General features: G+C 38.9%; 1 protein-coding gene across 16 annotated transcripts in view; it reads left to right on the plus strand.

The window, feature by feature from the left end:
- Positions 1–18,089, plus strand: part of LOC108688812 (bromodomain adjacent to zinc finger domain protein 2B-like) — a 159,275-nt gene that overhangs the window by 128,268 nt on the left and 12,918 nt on the right. For 6 of the 16 annotated variants that reach the window (XM_018195252.1, XM_018195256.1, XM_018195248.1 and 3 more), the window contains 12 exons: positions 7,639–7,869; positions 8,300–8,485; positions 9,040–9,205; positions 9,313–9,330; positions 9,587–9,833; positions 10,060–10,339; positions 10,719–11,107; positions 11,298–11,372; positions 11,445–11,747; positions 11,996–12,270; positions 12,835–12,916; positions 15,480–16,061. In XM_018195252.1, coding sequence (XP_018050741.1) covers positions 7,639–7,869; positions 8,300–8,485; positions 9,040–9,205; positions 9,313–9,330; positions 9,587–9,833; positions 10,060–10,339; positions 10,719–11,107; positions 11,298–11,372; positions 11,445–11,747; positions 11,996–12,270; positions 12,835–12,916; positions 15,480–16,061 — 2,834 coding nt within the window. The remainder of the gene's footprint in view (positions 1–7,638; positions 7,870–8,299; positions 8,486–9,039; positions 9,206–9,312; positions 9,331–9,586; positions 9,834–10,059; positions 10,340–10,718; positions 11,108–11,297; positions 11,373–11,444; positions 11,748–11,995; positions 12,271–12,834; positions 12,917–15,479; positions 16,062–18,089) is intronic. The other 10 variants (XM_018195257.1, XM_018195264.1, XM_018195258.1 and 7 more) reach the window with 4 other exon arrangements.

The following is an 18,089-nucleotide window of genomic DNA, read 5'->3' on the forward strand; positions in this document are numbered from 1 at the left end:
GAGAGAGAGAGAGAGAGAGAGAGAGAGAGAGAGAGTCAGAGACCGACTCACTCGAAGTAAAATCCAAGAATTGTGTCTTCCGCATCGGCAGACCTCATCTCTTTCTTTCTTTTTTCCCTCTTCGCTTCGCTCCCAATTCTTGCCTGTTTTCGCCGCGCGCAAGCAAGCCAGCAAGCGCCGAAAGTACCGGGTGTACGCAGGTCTGGTCGCTTCTCCGGGACGAGTAAGGGCCACCACTCGTAATCCTCGGTCCCTTTCCACCGGTCGGCTGCCGCGCGCGCTCATCAGCCCCGCATATATCTATAATACGCACGTCGCGCTCGCCCCGTCTTCTCCACCTCGCCCTAAACCCCAGGCCCGGCTCCGACCCCTCCCCACTGGCCGGAGCACCGATCGATTTAATAACACGGCCATTTTCCCAGCTCACGGACCGAACGAACACGCTCTCGGCTCTCCTCTCTCGAACGACCGAGATGCTGCTGCAGCGGCGACCGCGCTCTCATCTCGTTTCATCTCGCTTAAGCCCGCGGCGTACGGAGCGTGTTTCGCTGCCACGTCGGAATTCTCTCGCAGTCTGACCGTGGCGTACGTGCGTGCGTGCGTGCGTGCGTGCGTGCGTGCGTGCGTGCGTGCGTGCGTGCGTGCATGTCGAGATTCTCCTTGTAGACCTACTATCCGCTTTGTTCTGCCGGATCGACGCGCGACGGCGCGGCGTTGGAATCATCGAATGAAGATTATCTCCTTGCATTACTTGCGCTAAATCACTATTGTTAATTATCGCTATTATTGGATAATATCATGAACGATTAGTACTAAGCGTAAACGCTTTATGATACTTGATTATAAAATTTGATCAATTACTGGTCTTTATAAATAATTAGAGTAATAATTTCCTTAGAGACCTACATAATTTCGAATTTATTAGGATCTAACATTAGACTTGCAGGATTCAATTTTAACTTTTAGTTAGTCGCGCGAAAATACACGTTGAACAAAATGATGATTTGACATCGCGCGGCTAATTAAAGGTTTAGCTTAAAACATATTATTAGTGTGTTTACGATTAAAGCAAATGTTATTTTCGGCCAATTTATTACAATCGTTATTTCTTATCTCTTGCCTTGCTTCATTAAATTGACTAAATTGACCAATTTGACTAAATTTCAAGTTAAAGCGCAGCATATTCGCCGGGCTTCGATAAATCCTACTGCATACATTGTAACTCGCAAACGCAGCGGGGAAGGATTAAAAACGTTCCGTCTCCAGCTTTAGCTTTGCTTATTATAAACGGCACACTACAGCGCAGACCGTCGCTGTGGTTTTATTAGAAGTGCTCGGAACGTTGATGTTTTGAAGGCGAGCAATTCCGATTTAAGCCGCGGGATGTCAACGATCTACCGGTCGGACATTCTCGCCGGCTTGGATTGGCAGGGGCTAAATTTACTATGGCATCCGATATATCCGCGGATAAACGTACGTCAGGATACATTTAAATTATACTGCAACGTATTAACTATTGACCGTCTTTATTTCGTTCCTGCTACAGCAAACCGGTAGTTTTCTATTAAAATAAGATGTTAATTACTGTGTAATCTTAATCTTTGTGATAAGAATACAATGTCACAGAATAATGTCGGAGTCTCTAAAAGCATAGTACAATTAAGTAATTCTTCGTATCTACTAATTAACTCTTAATTGTCGACTTCGATTTCTCTCGGAAACATAGAGACGTGAAAGAAAACAAACGTACTGTTTTCACTTGGTAACATTACCTTGAAACTCGCGAATAAAGTGCCGACAGAATGAAGCAAAAAGTCATCGGAACTCGGAAAAAGTTTCCTAATGCAGTTCGCTATGTCTTTGTACCGTTTTACAAATTGAGTTTTCGTTCTCGTGTTGCAAAGAATCATGCCTCCGTTTTGAAGTACAAAAAGGCACTTAAATCGACGATTTGAATAGTGCAACAGATACGATACATATAAAGGAGAATTTTACTGAAGTATCTAAAAGTTTAGCTATCTACAAATCTGAAAACAATTTTATGGACCAAAATAATGGATCAAAATAATTATATTATAGAACGCTCGAGCTGATTGCTAGAATGTCAAATTTTGTAGCATTGCTCATTAAGCTTGATTTTCTTTTACTCAATTATTTTGATCCAACATTATTTTTAGATCTGTATCTATATCTGAATTTTTAGATATTCAAGATATTTTAGTGAAATTATTTTTTTCCGTGTACAGAGAATGAGCTGTGCAAAATTATTAGAGAAAAATATTCTTCATATGACAATCAACGATCCTGTAAAATATCTCCATAAAATACACTCTATAAAAAAACTGGTGTGGATTTAATATCATGCTATATGTATAATTTCATATTAATATTAATACCAACATGGTGTGTATTTATACCCTTGGTGTTTTATCAACACCATCATTATATTGATATTTAAAATTCGTGATATTAATATTTATGTATATAATCACCAACACGATGAGAAGAGCAACCACATGGTGTCAAATTCACACCCATATTTTTAGAGTGAAAGAATATACAAAATGCGTATCACACACGTGCCTACGCAGGTATCAATTTCAAAATGTGGAAATACAAATCGGGAGGTCAAAGTGGCCTCAATTTTTGCAAGAACGCAACTGTTTTGTATCCATCACATCGATTGATCGAAAAAAAAAACCCCTTCTCCTCTTTGAATTGCAATAGTCTCAAGTTCGTCGATTAGGGGGAAGAGAGAAGAGGGAGAGGGAGAGAGAACAATGTACAGAGATGAGAAAGAGAGTCCTTCATTAGCACGGTACGAAAAACAGGAAATTAGCGACGCGACGCGACGCGACGCGTCGCGTCGCGTCGCATCGCGTCGCATCCGAACGAACGTGGACGGCGGCAACGATGACGTGTGCCAACCGGACGAACGGCGATGACCCCACCATACGATCCTCTCTTTCGCTCTCGTACTCGTCGCCGACGTCGGTCGGTCCGCACCGCTCCGTCGCACTCCTCCGCGATTCCACCCCTCCATCGCACGCTCGTACGAATGCTTAATCACAAATCGATAGACGTGACGCATCGCCGCGGCCTCTGAGATACGTCGACTTGCCGCCGGCTTCGGCTTATCTGCATTTCCGACCGTTTCGTTCGCGCGTGACTGGCGGTGGATTAGGAATCACGAAGCTGGCGATTGCAATCGTTCCCCGAGGCTCGCCTTCTAGGTCGTCTCGACCTTCGCCGCGCTGCGTTACGTCGTTTTTTCAGCAGGTAGTTAATTAACGTTCGCTGAAATCATTTGATTTAATTTGCTAATACACGGAGACCTCCTTGCGATTTCTTCAAACGCGAAAATCTCCCTGAGTGACGTGTCCGGAATTTTTCCCGCCGATCAGAATGACGTAAGACTTATGTAAAATTATTGAGAATACTTTTGGGAGACAGCCTGGTGCATTTATTACGCTCAGTCGCGCTGTGAAACTGTGGATGCTGGCAACGGGCGATGCTATGGCGACGCTGTAATGGGAAGGAGAGGTTGCGCACGAGCGAAGTGTAGTGCAATTACGTTCAGGGATAATGGTTCGCGCGCGTATACCGTCAACATTCAGTGCGCGATTCTCGCCTGCTTCTCTTACCTCGATGCAATTACGATTCGAACCTAACCCGCGGAGAGAATTATCTCCCCGAGTCTTGAGCGCACCTTATTCCAGAAGAGCTTCCTTCAGCCATATATTTGGTTTATAAGAATCGCGCGCGTGAGATCTATCTCTGAACTATCGATCCTCGCAATGTCGTCTGATATGATTCTTATCTCAAGGTAGTATCCTATCTTGAACGCATAACAACTTTTTCTATTCCTTTCCTTTAAAGATTAAGCTGCGATATTTATCGATATACGCGCGAGTTGTAGCAGAATCTCGATGGTTCAAATGTTGCAATTATTTCTTACATTATTGCGCGACAATAGTCTGCGAAATTTAATGAGAAGTAATGATAAGAGAATTTTACGGTCTTATTCTAAAATAATAACTAATATTACAAATTGTAGGATGTATATTGTAGAATTGTTTAACATTTGCATAATAAATAAAGTATCTTACAGTTTTGTTTCCCAAACTCGATTTGTATGCGTCACGATAAAGTTAATGTCGGATGCATCGCATTTGTTACGTTTAATATCTCGTATGCCGCAGGATTAAAATCCTTCTCTCGGGCGAATCAGATATATAAAACTTATAATCCGGCAGCCACACATTTTGTATCCCTTTTTTAAATATACATGAGAATATGGACTATTATCGAGTGTTTAATATATCGCATTCTTGTATCTATAATAGTATCACTGATTCGAAAAATGTCGAGGTGCATGATATTCCAATTAATTTGTATATGGAATATAAGCAAGCGATATTGATCGTGATAAATTACAAGCCGCGTTATGATAATTAATAGCCTGGAGAAATGTAGACTTTACATTTTATAATGATTCAGTTTAAAGCATCATACAGAAAATAAAAAGTAATAAAGCGATTTATACATAAATAATAATAATAATAATATCTGTAATATAAATATATGCAAATATTATATATGCAAATAATATTAAATGTACATATACGTATAGTAATAGTATCTAGGATACTACGAGATATAATTAAACGCGCTAAAGCGATAAATATTGTACTATATTTATATTAATGTGTAACGAGATTCCAGTATAAAAATCTATGATTACACAAATTGCAACACACAACAAATCTATAAATAAGACGCACGATTTGATTTCTATTCTAATATCTAGAGACACGGTAGTGTTAAAAATACAGGAAAGATGTTCAAAGACGTCTTACAAATACAAGATAGATCGAGTAACAGCAGTATCATCAAACAAGTTCAACGTAAAAGAGCAAAGTGTCTCTTGAACTCGATTGATTACTCGTTAATCTAACACGTTTCACATCTCGCATTTCTTCTTTTTCACGAGAATATATCCGCACGTTACATTAATGATAATCTAAACAAAACATTGATTTATTCAAGGCGTCAAGTCGTTTATGTATCGAATCGATAAGGGCGTAATTTCCATCTGATGATATTAGGTCATGCCACTCGTGAATACATGTTAATGTAGCTTCATGTCGAATGGAAAGGCAACGTTGGGACACGGAAACACGCCCGTCGCCGCCGCTCCTTCCAACGAGCCGTATTTTATCGACTGTCTTTATACGAGCTCCGACACGGCAACGTTACATCAAATGTATCCGAAAATGGCGGCCACAGTTAATGCGTTAACCGGCCGCCGGTTGTTCGAATAATGGACTGCTGTTAAAGTATCTAGATTAAAGAGGAAGGCACGATATGATTTTCCGCTCGTCGTTAAGTCATTAAGAAAAGAAAATTGTTCCGCGCGTTATTGTAGGGTCGCCGTGGACAATCGAGGTCAGGAGCCGGGCGGTATACACGAACTATATTGTGTAACATCCAGGAAATTGATGGTGAATGAAATTACGACGGGGCTTAGTGAATTAAAAAGCGCGAAAGGTTATAGCTATTGATTGATTAATGCCTTTTCAAATATCATTCGGTTAACTTTCTTTTTCTCGTGGTTATCGGATCTTTTGGTACATCGACATATTTTGGAACTGAGCCAACTCAATTCTAGGTCTGCAATTTACTTACGATCATACTGAACGCCACGTTGAAAAAGAAGGTAAATAAGAGAAAGAAAAAAAAAAGAAAGTTGAATTTTTAACCTCTCGTAAAAACATCAAATACTCGTTTCTCGGGTTTCCGATCATTTCCAACGAGGTGTTTCGCGCAGAATGTTTAAAGACCATAAAAAATCTATGACGAATGTAACTTTGATCTCGCGTGTCTCATTCACTGTATTCAGCAGTGGCAGTGCATTGTAAACACATGCGTATGCACGTAAACTATTATGCGGCTGCAACGGCGGCGATGGCTGCTCACTGGGTGAAGCAGTCGTATAAGCCGGAGTACGGAGTTCAACGACCGGTATAAATTAAAGCGGCGCTCAGATTTCAATGCCACGGCCTTGCTCAAGGCCGTCGCACTCGTAGAAAATCAACGGTACATTTGCGTCGGCATTCGTAACAATAAATTGTGCGAATACGACCCGCGTGAGCGATTGGGTACAACCATTTACAAAACTAATATCGTAAGATTGCATGATGAATTTATTTCCGACAATTCGCTCGAATTTCTAAACGAAAAATTGCGCAATCAAGTTAAAGTTAAAGTTTCACATTTCTTCAGCTGTAAGAATTCTTTGATCTCATTTTTTTTTTTTAGAAATATCGTAGTTTTTTCTCGAAAATAAAATATTTTTCAATCAATATTTGATAACGATAAGAAAAAAGTATGATCAAGATTTTTTTATTAAAATATCTATTTAAAAAAAAAAATTACTTAATTTTCGCTAATGTCAGTAGGACTGATATTTATTCTAACAAATTCTTCCGTGAATTTATTTCCATCACATTTGTATTGGATACATGCACTTAGTTCCTAAAATTATAATACACATGCATAATTTACTCAATTATATCACTTATCCGCTCTTGTGCAGAGGGTGCTTCATTGTTATTATTGTAACACCTGTAACGGTTAATGCTGTAACACGATTTGATAGAGATTTTAATTATGGAATTGTTAAGAAGACCTCGCACACAAGTTTGTTTGGACTCCTTTGCGCAAGTGTAATTTATAAGCAAAAAATTCATAATTTAGTGGAACACGTATACCCGATGCATATTTTTGTCTCGTTCAAAATATTGCAAAATATTTCGCACGGGAGGAAAAAACATTTTACAAAATTATCATGACATATTTAACAATCTCGAACTGTTCGCAAACATTTACAGTGCATTTGTAACGAAATCATTTTCCAATGAGCAATGTATTTATTCGTCGCATATGAGATTCGCGTGGATGTACGTTTCGATCTATCATATGATTTTTCCGCGAACACGTAAATGTATTCCATTGCATGATAGAACTCTATAAATTAGCGTTATTGCTCTAACGTGCGGCATTATCACGTAAACAAATGACATACACGTTGCTACTGGGTAATTAATTAATTTACTCAAATCGCCGCGGGCAGGTTTTGATACGCAATACGCTAGGCATTGACACGAGTCTATGCAAAACAGTTATCGCACTGTTCGTTCAATACCACAAAATCGAGGTTATCATCATTAAATAGAGTAACGCAAAATTATATTCTATAAAGCAACGACATCATAGAAAATAAATGTTGGAATTATTTGCGACAACTGAGAAAAATAGTCTACTTATCGTGAATATGTAAATACTTATCAGTAAAAATAAACTACATAAATAGACAATTATCGACTTTGGTAGACAAGGTAGAAAATCAACCGATTTGAAATTAGCGTTTCCGATCTATTATATATCGATAAGTGTTCTCTACTACAAGATAGACCTCGTCGTTCTTATTATCTGACTTTATTTCTGCTTCGATGCGATTTCTCAGCGAAACAGCGTCGTTCGCTCGAACGTCACTTATCGAGCTTACGTAAGAGATACGTGCCAAATTTGCAGATTTGCACCCATTCATAACGGTCTCCCCGATTCTAATTTTAGCAGCATACTGGTCTCGAGGCGACAGCGCAGCATCGTCACTCTTCGGCGGGATGCCGGGTGGTTATGGCCTGGGGGCTCCCCATTTGCCCTCGGCTTACGCTATTCTGGGCCGAGGGGGCTCAGCGCCTGGCTTTGGGGGTCACACACCAGCCTCGGCACCACCCCCGTCCCCGTACCCTCACAGCAGCCTCGGTACGCTCAGCGTGGCCGCCAGTCAAGCTGCAAGTCTGGGTAAGTAAATTTTCCGCCAACTCCTCTTCACACCCGTCTCTTATACTCATCCCTCCTTCATACGTTTTTGAAAGTCCTATCAATTAGGATAAATCGGGTATTCAATGAAACATACAAAACATGGACTATTGGTGCAATAGAGCATGTTTTATATGTTTGATTGAATGCACTATGCGACCTCAATCGTTTATACAATATCAAAATTTCTAATCTATCCAAATCGAAGAGATCTTTTTTTTCCATAAGATATCTTGACTATTTTAGACAGTTTAAATTTACTTATTTGTAAGACGTCTCTTTTAGAAAAATATTTTGTTATATCTATCTGTCATTGGCTCATTCAGACTCGGACAGTCAAGCGTTGAGCAGTATTTCAAGATCGAATTTTATAGACCGGGCGGATTTACCGGATGTATCGTTCGTGTTGCAGGCATCAATCCAGCAGCCACTGCATGGTGGACAATGGCCTCTCATCTGGCGGCGCAAGACTACCTCGCGAGGTTACAAGGAGCGGCAGGACTTCCAGGATTTCCGCCCGGTACCGAAAGCCTCCTGCCACCCTATCCCGCCTCTCTACTTAATCCCCCGTCCCTCTCGTCCCACAAGTCCAGTAAGTGTAAGTAACAACGACAATGTTGCATAATACAATGCTCGAGAAACGTTCACCTTCGTTCTCTTAATCCTCAATCGCCGAGTCTTTTCGAGATAACAATGTCGCTCGGAATATTTTTAACTATTTTTTCTTTTCAATGCTAAATATTAAAGAATTATCTGATGACGTGAGACACAATTTTTACTTCTTGCTTTTTGTTTACGATATTTTTATATTTGTTTTTATCTAAGCTATATTTACGTGGCTTTTTCTCGTCATTTTATTTATCACTATAATTATTTTCTATTTTGCGAGCAAGATGTTTGAGTTTTGTGTATTTTTATTTATATTTGAAATTATAATATCATTTTAAAATTTCTCTCAAGTTCGAGTTAAACAAGGTTACTTGTTAATGAGATAGAAACTTGAGACTTTTCAAACTATGAACTTACTTTCGTAACAATTGACAGTCTTGCCGGTCTTGGATTGAGATGAACGCGGACGTTTTTTCGAAGATAATCTAGATTTAGATGAATCATAGATGTACAATTGTGTTTACGTTTTACGCGGCCGAACAGCTAAGTCAAGCAAGAGTCACAAGACGCCGCCAGCTAGCAGTAGCAGCTCAACAACGCCAAGTATGACGAGCAGCAGCCTGCCGGTGTCCACTCAACCACCAGTGACATCTTCTCATCACAGTACCCCGGTCAGCAGTACGCCAAATTCGCAATCCAACATCGTCAGGTGAGAGATTATTCGTTTCGCATATTTAATAAACAAGGCCAAGATTGATTTTATTTAACTCGCTAAAAAATTGTATTTTCACGCTATCGTTTTTCCTATCGCGACAGTTCTGCGAAGGAAGGAAGGTGAATATATTAATTCAATTACGCGATAGATTTTTCACGAAGCTTTGATTGATTTATGGTTGAAAGAATATAAAGAGAATATATAAAGTAGGTCCATTTTTTTAAATCTTAATACAATTAAATTCTTGAACCTCACTGTTCAATTATCTTCTCTCTCTCTCTCTCTCTCTCTCTCTCTCTCTCTCTCTCATTACATAATTTAATCTACTTCAATTGCCATAAAAAATAAATAATTTCACAGTGATGTTTTATCTAGTGACCCTAGCAGTATATTGGGAGGTGTGCGCCTACCTCCCGATACGGAGATTATCAAGTATACGTCGAGTATAGTCGGTCCAAAGATTCCTGGAACGACAAACCGCGGCAGGAAGAAGACAATATCCTTGGACACTCCCAGCGTCAGCGTACATCCGCCGCCCGTCCCTACCCTTAGTGCTCATCAGACAAACACGACATCGTCCTCGTCGCTAATGATAGAACCGAGAAAGTACAATCGCACGGGGGTACGTTCAGTCACTACATGTGTCGCTCACAATTCCGAAACACTCAAGCATAAAATTGCAATCAATCAACATCTACTGTTACTACTTTTTAGTATGACAAATATTTAAAGATTTATTTTCACTCAGTTACGGAATTAAATTGCTTCCTTAATTTTATATCTGCTACACGAATCTGTACTTGTGCGCGATATGTCATGTAATTGTTGCACGTTTCGTCTTTCTTCAGACCGACTCGAACGAATACAGAGATTCGGTGGATCGAGTAGAAGTAATCAAACTGCCGGCCCATTCAACGAACGGCTCCGTTTTGTCGGCGCCACCGACGTATACTAGCAGCAGTAGCAGCAGTAGTAGCAATGCGAACAACAACATCAACGATTCGGACGCGCCCCTAAATCTCTCCTTAAAGCCCGCCACGACGAGCAGTAGCTCGCCGATTTCTGGTAGTCAACCGCTCAGTCAGCTCAGTAATTTAAGCCAATCGTTACTTGCTTCCGATCGAACGTGTAAGTATAGCAACTAATATTTTCATTGCACGTAACATTTTCAGTTATTACTTTTTTAAAACCTTTTTTATATGATATAAAGTCGTTGTATATTTTTAATTTAGATTTAGAGAAATTGCTCGTGAAACAATCACATTTTTTAAACTTAATCTTTTAGAAAAATTAAAGTAAAATTATGTAATCAGGAAATATTCCTATAGTCCTGTATTCTTATTTATGTCGTTTCTAAAATCCATTAAGATTTTACATACACAAGCGAATATTTACGTGTTGAGAATTTTAGTCTCGATAGAAAAGTTTTTTTCTTTATTTCCAAGAAGTCAATTTTCCTGAAAAAAATACGTGGTTCAGATAACCAAAACTTTATGAATTATTGTAGCGAGACGAAAACCCGGACCAAAGCCAAGAAGAGTTCCGCAGAATTCGGTGCCGGTGCCGGCGTCACCTAGTCCTTCCTTGGCGCAACTTTTCGCTGCCGCAGACTCACCACAGCGGCCGAGTAGCGGTAGCGAGGAAAGCGAGAGTGCAAGCTCTGCCACCCATCACAAGGACGGTAGGCCGCGAAATCTCGGTCGCGGTGTATCGAAGCCTAAGAAGAACACGGTCGCGTCGTTGTTGGCTCAAAGCAGAGCTCTAGGGATTAAACCCACCCCGACTTTGGATCCAAGTGTGCCATTGTCTCACCAAGTATCGTTGCTGAGGTCGAATATACTGGCGGCTCAATTGCACGCTTCCGTCGCTACTGGTCAGAGTGACGAAAAGAACCAGGTAAAATCCAGCTATCAGCGTCAGCGTGAAATACCTTTATCGTACGAGTATTAATTTTAACGTGTCATTTTAATATGTACGAGTATTAATTTAAAAGTTATAATTACATTTTAATAGAACATTATTCTTTTATTCTGACTTCTGTACTTATGTAATTTCCGTATATCTTTACGATTATCTTTTGTTAAAGTACTATCACTTGCTAACGAAGATACAGAAGAAGAAGCGACCTCGACCAATTCGTGCTTCGTGGGCGAGGAGCCATGTTCGTTTTTCTTTTTTTTTTTACTTATGATTTCGCACTAAAACCATTCTCCCTATATAGAAATCTTTGCAGGAAAAGATGAAAAACAAGTTGCTGGAGGCTTCGGGAGAAGAGAGTAATATGGACGTGACCAGCGAGAGCGGCAGTAACACCGATGTTGTCACGGATACCGATGACGACAATGCAGAAGGCACACCTAGCGCGAAGAGGAGGAAACTCAAACCCAGCGAAAGAGATCTTCAAATGCCGTTAGAGCGCGGTTGGAAGCGTGAAACGGTTATCAAGGGACTAGGAAAGACGGGAGTGATAAAAGGCGACGTGTCGTATTACAGCCCCTGCGGGAAAACTTTTAGGAGCAGTCCCGATCTAGTGAAGGTTGGTTGCAACATATTACAGTGATGGTTGGTGTACGTTATCAAAAGTGATTCGCATGAAGTCGCGCTGGCAAGTTTAGAGTACTTTGCTAAACTTTCTATCGTTGCTTTCGCGCGCTATTATCATATCTACATCGTGATACATAATATGTACATAATAAGGAAATAACATCGAAATACAGATGATATTTATTAGTTGGATTACTGAAGTCGACTCCTTTCAAGAAGAAATCAATTTTTTAATTTCAGTTTCTGGAACATCAAAATCCAGCCGAATTAACTACCGCCAATTTTTCGTTTTCCTCTCGTCCGTTGGTGGGGGAATTTCTGCAGCCAACGATGGGTCTAGCAGAGGCTGAATTCGTCAGACTCGGTGCTCAGGAAGTAGCGCGAAGGCTGGAAGAACTCAGAGCGGCTGGTGGCTTTAGAGACGTACGGACGAACAATCAATATGATAGAGAGAAGCTAGCTTATGCGAAAAAACTCGCGAAGGAAGAAGCGCAACGACATAAAGAACAAGCTAGGTACGACTATTATTTAAATATATTTCATTATTTAAACATATTAATTACTATTTAAATGAATTTATTTCTAAAAAGTATTAAATAATATTGCTCGAGTAGATTAAAAAATATGAAAGGAGTTAATGTGTGTTATTATCTGGAGAGAGATCACTTCATAAAATTGATAGAATGTTTATGATTGTCAATAATAGTTAAATAAATTATGAAATTTATTGAAGTGTTAATCTCTCGCTATATGAGAAGTCAGATATTTATTCACTTACGGGAATTTAATACTTAATCCGAAATTTCGCGATTGCAACATGTTGATGTTTAATTAACGCGTATTTATTTTTCTTACCGCAAGATTATTGCTTGCGCGTAATCGTAAACGTTATCGAGCAAGAATTTAAAAATCCAGTCGCGGATCGCTATGTTAATTCAGAACTCGAATTCTTTTAAACATTCGTAAAATTTATGGACAAGTAGTTTACTAATAAAATACTAGTAAGCATTGATTAATGATTTGTTCGAGTCTTTTTACTGTTTGGGAATTACGTGTACTTAATGATATCCTCATTGTAGGCTTATTAAGGAGCAAGAGAAGACAGAACGGCTGGAAGCCGTCAGACGAGAACGGGAGATCAGGAATCAACAACTGCTCGAGGTAAGTCGATGTCTATCACCGAGTTTCCTTCACGTTTGTCTCGATCTCGTTGTTTCATTCACACATAAAACTGTTCTCTTATTCTATTTGGGATACCTACGTTTTTTTGTATTTTGTCCACCTGTCGTGCGTGTCGCATGCTCTCTGTGTGTGCCGTATTTATATATATATACATATATATATTATCTCCGTATATATATATATACATCTGTCTATATATACATATTATATACAACTTTTTTTAATGAATATTCTTGTATAGAAAAACTCTTTTCTTATACTATATATATATACGTCCAATGAACCTTTTACAACCTCTAATGTCCCAGAATACACGAGACACCCATAGCCAACCAACAACCGCTAGCGATAGTGACAGGAGAACCCAGCATGTCCTCCCACCCTACCCTTTACCCGCCCTATTTGATTTCTACTCTTTTTAATTTTGTCAAATTATTGTGTTTAATTGATCAATAAAAACCGTTGAAAATTGTAGTCGCAATTTTGTTTTTATCAAATGAAGGCAAACTATTATAGAAAAGGGAAAAAATAAAATGGAAAAAATAACTCTGGCATTCAAACATTTCAAACTGTCTAATAAGAGGAATAGAAAGTTTTATTCCTTTTACAATCCATTAGTTCTTTTTAGTGTACGTTAAAATACACGCGCCGAATTTTTAATTTTTTTTTTTTTTTTTTTTTTTATAGTTACGAACGCGAGAATCGTGAATAAATTAATATGGATGCCAGTATTGGTTTAAATTCCAAAATTCTTTCCACGATATTCGATATTTCATACACCGAGATCTGTTTTGAAACAATTCCATGTGTTTTCAATCGATACTGTTGATGCTTTTATGTATGTACGCTGTAAACAGAAGTATCGTTGATACATTTTGTTTCCCATTATTTTTGTCGATGCTGTCGGATAATGAGACAAATAATTGCATTTCATTAAGAATTATTTTTGACAACGGAAAATTTACGTGACATAAAAGCATTCGTTATTGAAATAATGGACGAATCATATACACCATCTGAAATTTCATCTTTTGATCAAAATTATAATTTTAATGGATGTTCCTCCGATTCTGCATTTTAGGCAAAATGTTCAATCATTTTACCTTTTTAATTATGTAAGATACTTATTATATATTATTATTTCTATTATATAGTATTTGCTATTTCTGAAAATGTATATTATAGCTTGTAAAATTTAAAAGGATGAGATATAAAGTACGCATTAAATAAAGAATCGTATCATCTAAAAATAATTTCCATTCGCTACTGATTTCCAAAAAAATTGAATCGGATTCCAAAAAAAATTGAAGATAAATTTTTTAATTTTAATTTATGCTAGTTTAATTTTAATTCTTATAAAGGATGAAGATACATTTTGATATTGGAATACGTGTTTAATACGATCGGCGTTATTCTGGAAATTTCTCTGTGCGAGAGAAAATCTCGTCGAAATAGAGGCGCGCGATTGTAGAAATTTCAAAAGTCCATCCATTGTGATAGTCCTTCAAACTATGCCCCATCGGAATCCTCGCGCAAGCCAGATTATCACCCTGTCCCCCTCAATCACTGTCACTCGTTCGTTCATGTTTCCTCGCATTCATACACGCATTCCACATCCACACGCACATCACTAGCCCGAAACATACACACACAGCCCGTGCAATTTGAAAGAATAGAAGGAGACGTCAAACGACACAATAGTGTAGTAATTGTAGCTACACGTGAATTCACATGTAGTGGAAAACGCGAATAGGGATGCCCAGAACGTATATAACCGATCCTAATCGATTTTTTTCTGGGACGTAGAGAACGAAAAACGAAGCGGATGTATATTATCGATGCACATTACATTTAGACAAGCTAATTAATATTGGCATAATTTAGCAAAGTATCAATGTAATTGAGAACGTTGTTATTTTGTTATGTGTGTATTGTATTATCATTGTGTTCAATATTACGAGAAATAGTACGAGAGAGGAAATTATTTCATATTATTTAATATCTTCATAAATAGTCAACAAGTTTGTCGCGTATTTTTTATTTTACTTTTTTTATTTTACATAGTAACCGCTTTTATGTGCTTATAGTATCTAAAATTGGCTTTATCGGAATTACACATATTTTAGTCTTTTTAAGGGTGGTACGCCGAGTTCATAAAATCGCAATTATTAAAATCATTATTGCAAATAACAATAATACCATTGTATAGAATTTGCCGATAGTATAGCTTTACTTTTTATTTATTCTGATAAAATATTTAATACATACTAACACGATTCTCCAAATCTTGCGTCGTAATCTCAAGAAAAGATATTCTTTAGGATACATTTTGCGTAGAAATTCATTATCATTATAATTTAGTTTCGTATATTACCGTTTAATCAATTCGCGTATCGTATGATCTCCGCGTATCGCCCCGATTTCAATCCCTGCCGGTCGACCGCGAACGACCGGTCGCATGTGGTTGCTAAACGACCACCTTCCTCCCAATTAACGCGATCGATTATATATTGGGCATCCCTGTAAACCACCACCAACGCAGGGTCGAAAGCGGCTCGCGTTCACGATCAAGCAGAAAATGAAGATCATCCAAGAGATCGAGCGCGGCAAGAGCAAGAGCGACGTGGCTCGCGAGCTGGGTCTGGCGAGCAGTACGGTTGCCACCATCTGGAAGAATCGCGAGAGCATTGCCGAGAGCTGGCGCAACCGGGACATGATGCACCAGGCAGACATCGAGGACGTACCGTCGAAGAAGCCACCGTCGATGTCGTCCCTCGCGTCGACCACTGCCGCGTACTGCACGCCAGTGACGATGACGACGATGACGACGATGACGACAACGACCGCGATCACAACAACGCCGCCGTCTCTGGTCTCTGGCGTGGTCGTGCCGCCTCCACAGGTGCAGGTGGTGCCATCGGTACTACCGCCGCCACCTTACCCCACCTTGACCCTGCCGCCGGCATCGGCGGGCCTTGTGCCATCACCGCAGCCGACGGCGCCGATCTCATCTTCGTCGAACCTGTCATCGACTACCACGTCGACCGGTACGACGACCACGACCATGCCGCCGGACAATACTCAGCAGGCACAGACCCAGACGCAGAGTCAGGAACTTCTGGAGGTAAGATGTCGTATGACGCATCCCGAACCCCCTCTCATCCGAATCACCCTGTCCATGGTCTTGCCCGCCTGGACCCGTTGATTCTCCCCTTTTTCGTACCCCATTGACATCCTTCATGTAATATCTCGAAGCTCGATATCCCGACATATGCGCCACTTGGATCCATCATCGACCACATCATATTCACTAATGAGTGTTGTCATATTGTCTTGTGAGTCGTTATTACTTCCGGATGTCCCTGTCTCTCCTTTTGGCTTTAATTTCCTCCGCGATCCGGAAACGGTTTGCGATAGAAGGGCGAAGAGATCCCCGGAGGTAAGAGTTACCGTGAGTATACCCGGCTCGCGGCCCGCGATTCTTCTACGTGTGTTTGCGTGGGGTGAAATAATGTAAGTGTTTCCGGTGCTTCAACAGACGAATATCGTATGAATTTTACTATTTTGTGTCAGTCTTCGTCGTCTCTTCAACATTCCTTTCAACGTTCTCTACTTTGAAAAATAATGCACACACTAAAATAAACTCATTTCAATGGAACAAATAAAGAATTAGTATCTCGACTTTCTTTCTTTATTAATGTATCACAAGAAAAATATGAATAGTTTTGATATCATAAATTACTAAATAATTTTCTTGTATCATAAATTCATTTTTTATTTCTTATTTTTTCGAAGAATTTTGAAATTTTTATAAATGTGTTTTATTAATAAATAATATCTTGGATGTTAGTCGCCTAGATATTTTGAGGCTATGAGCTAAAATAAAGTTTAAAAAAAAATATCACCTTTTACGTTGGTGCATAAAATTCCATATTTTTTGAAAGTCCAACGAACACGAGTCTTCAGTAGGAAGTTTTATGATATTTTCACAGTCGTAGCGTTTCACAATTCTTCAAGCTCTCTTATTATAGCACGCAAAAGTTTATAACGTGATGACATGTATCATCAAAGTGAAGAGACGGAATCCGCGACTGACGTCATAAATTCACCCCCACGTACTACTTTTTATCGCGTAGTAATGAAATGGAAAACATACATATATACACACACACACATACATGCATATAGATGCTCATCACCGTGCTTTCGTAGAGTTGAATGTGGCCGATCTCTTTGTTCGGTCAAACGGATTTCGGAATTCTGTTTTATTATCTGCGATCATTTATTATGCTACCTATAATAATAGTGTTTATTTTTGAAAATTTATTTAATTATATTCATCACCTACAGATTATTTTTAAAAATCGTAAATTTATATTGATTATATGTATAATTAATTAAACAAAAATTATGTAAAATTTGAAATTTTCATACTGAAATAAGTGCTTTTTACCTTATCATTATTCTAACGAATTTAATTTAACTGGAAATTAATTTATTTCAATTCACTTGAAGATAAGATACTTAAAACTTAACATTTGTAATCATTCTACATCCACACTGATAACTCATGAAAAATAAAATAAAGCTCTAATTAAAGTAACGCTTCAAATCAATTAAAATTTGTCTTCAATTACATTCACAAAGTACATTTCGAATCTATGATCAAGTTTATTATTTATCAAATTTTCTCGATAAAGAACAAAAAATCCGAAATCCGTCGAAAGATTTATAAAGAAGAAGCATCGATATCGATCTCGAGTTCTCGTTGGTTTTCCGGCGTTTTCCGAGATTGGCAGTGGAAAAACACTGTCGACTGAGAGAGATCTAGATGCTAAATCAACACTGCGATCGAGGCACGTTAAAGCTGACGATATACGTAGGCACGATAAATATATACGATAATATATAAACCGACTGTCGCAATGCTCTCCTGTGCCTAGCTTCTCCTGTCACTATACAAAATAACAGCTAGCTACATGATTATCCAGCATGCCATACTTCTCGAAGAACCTGTCTCTAGTATTCGATTATTCGCTACACGAGTATATATAAGAGCTTTCCTTTACCTTCTTGTTGTACTGCGGACGACACACGAATTACCCGCGTAATGAACATGTGACACCTATACCTCATATATATATATATATAT

Source organism: Atta colombica, unplaced genomic scaffold (assembly GCF_001594045.1).
Source record: "Atta colombica isolate Treedump-2 unplaced genomic scaffold, Acol1.0 scaffold239, whole genome shotgun sequence".
Classification (NCBI taxonomy): domain Eukaryota; kingdom Metazoa; phylum Arthropoda; class Insecta; order Hymenoptera; family Formicidae; genus Atta; species Atta colombica.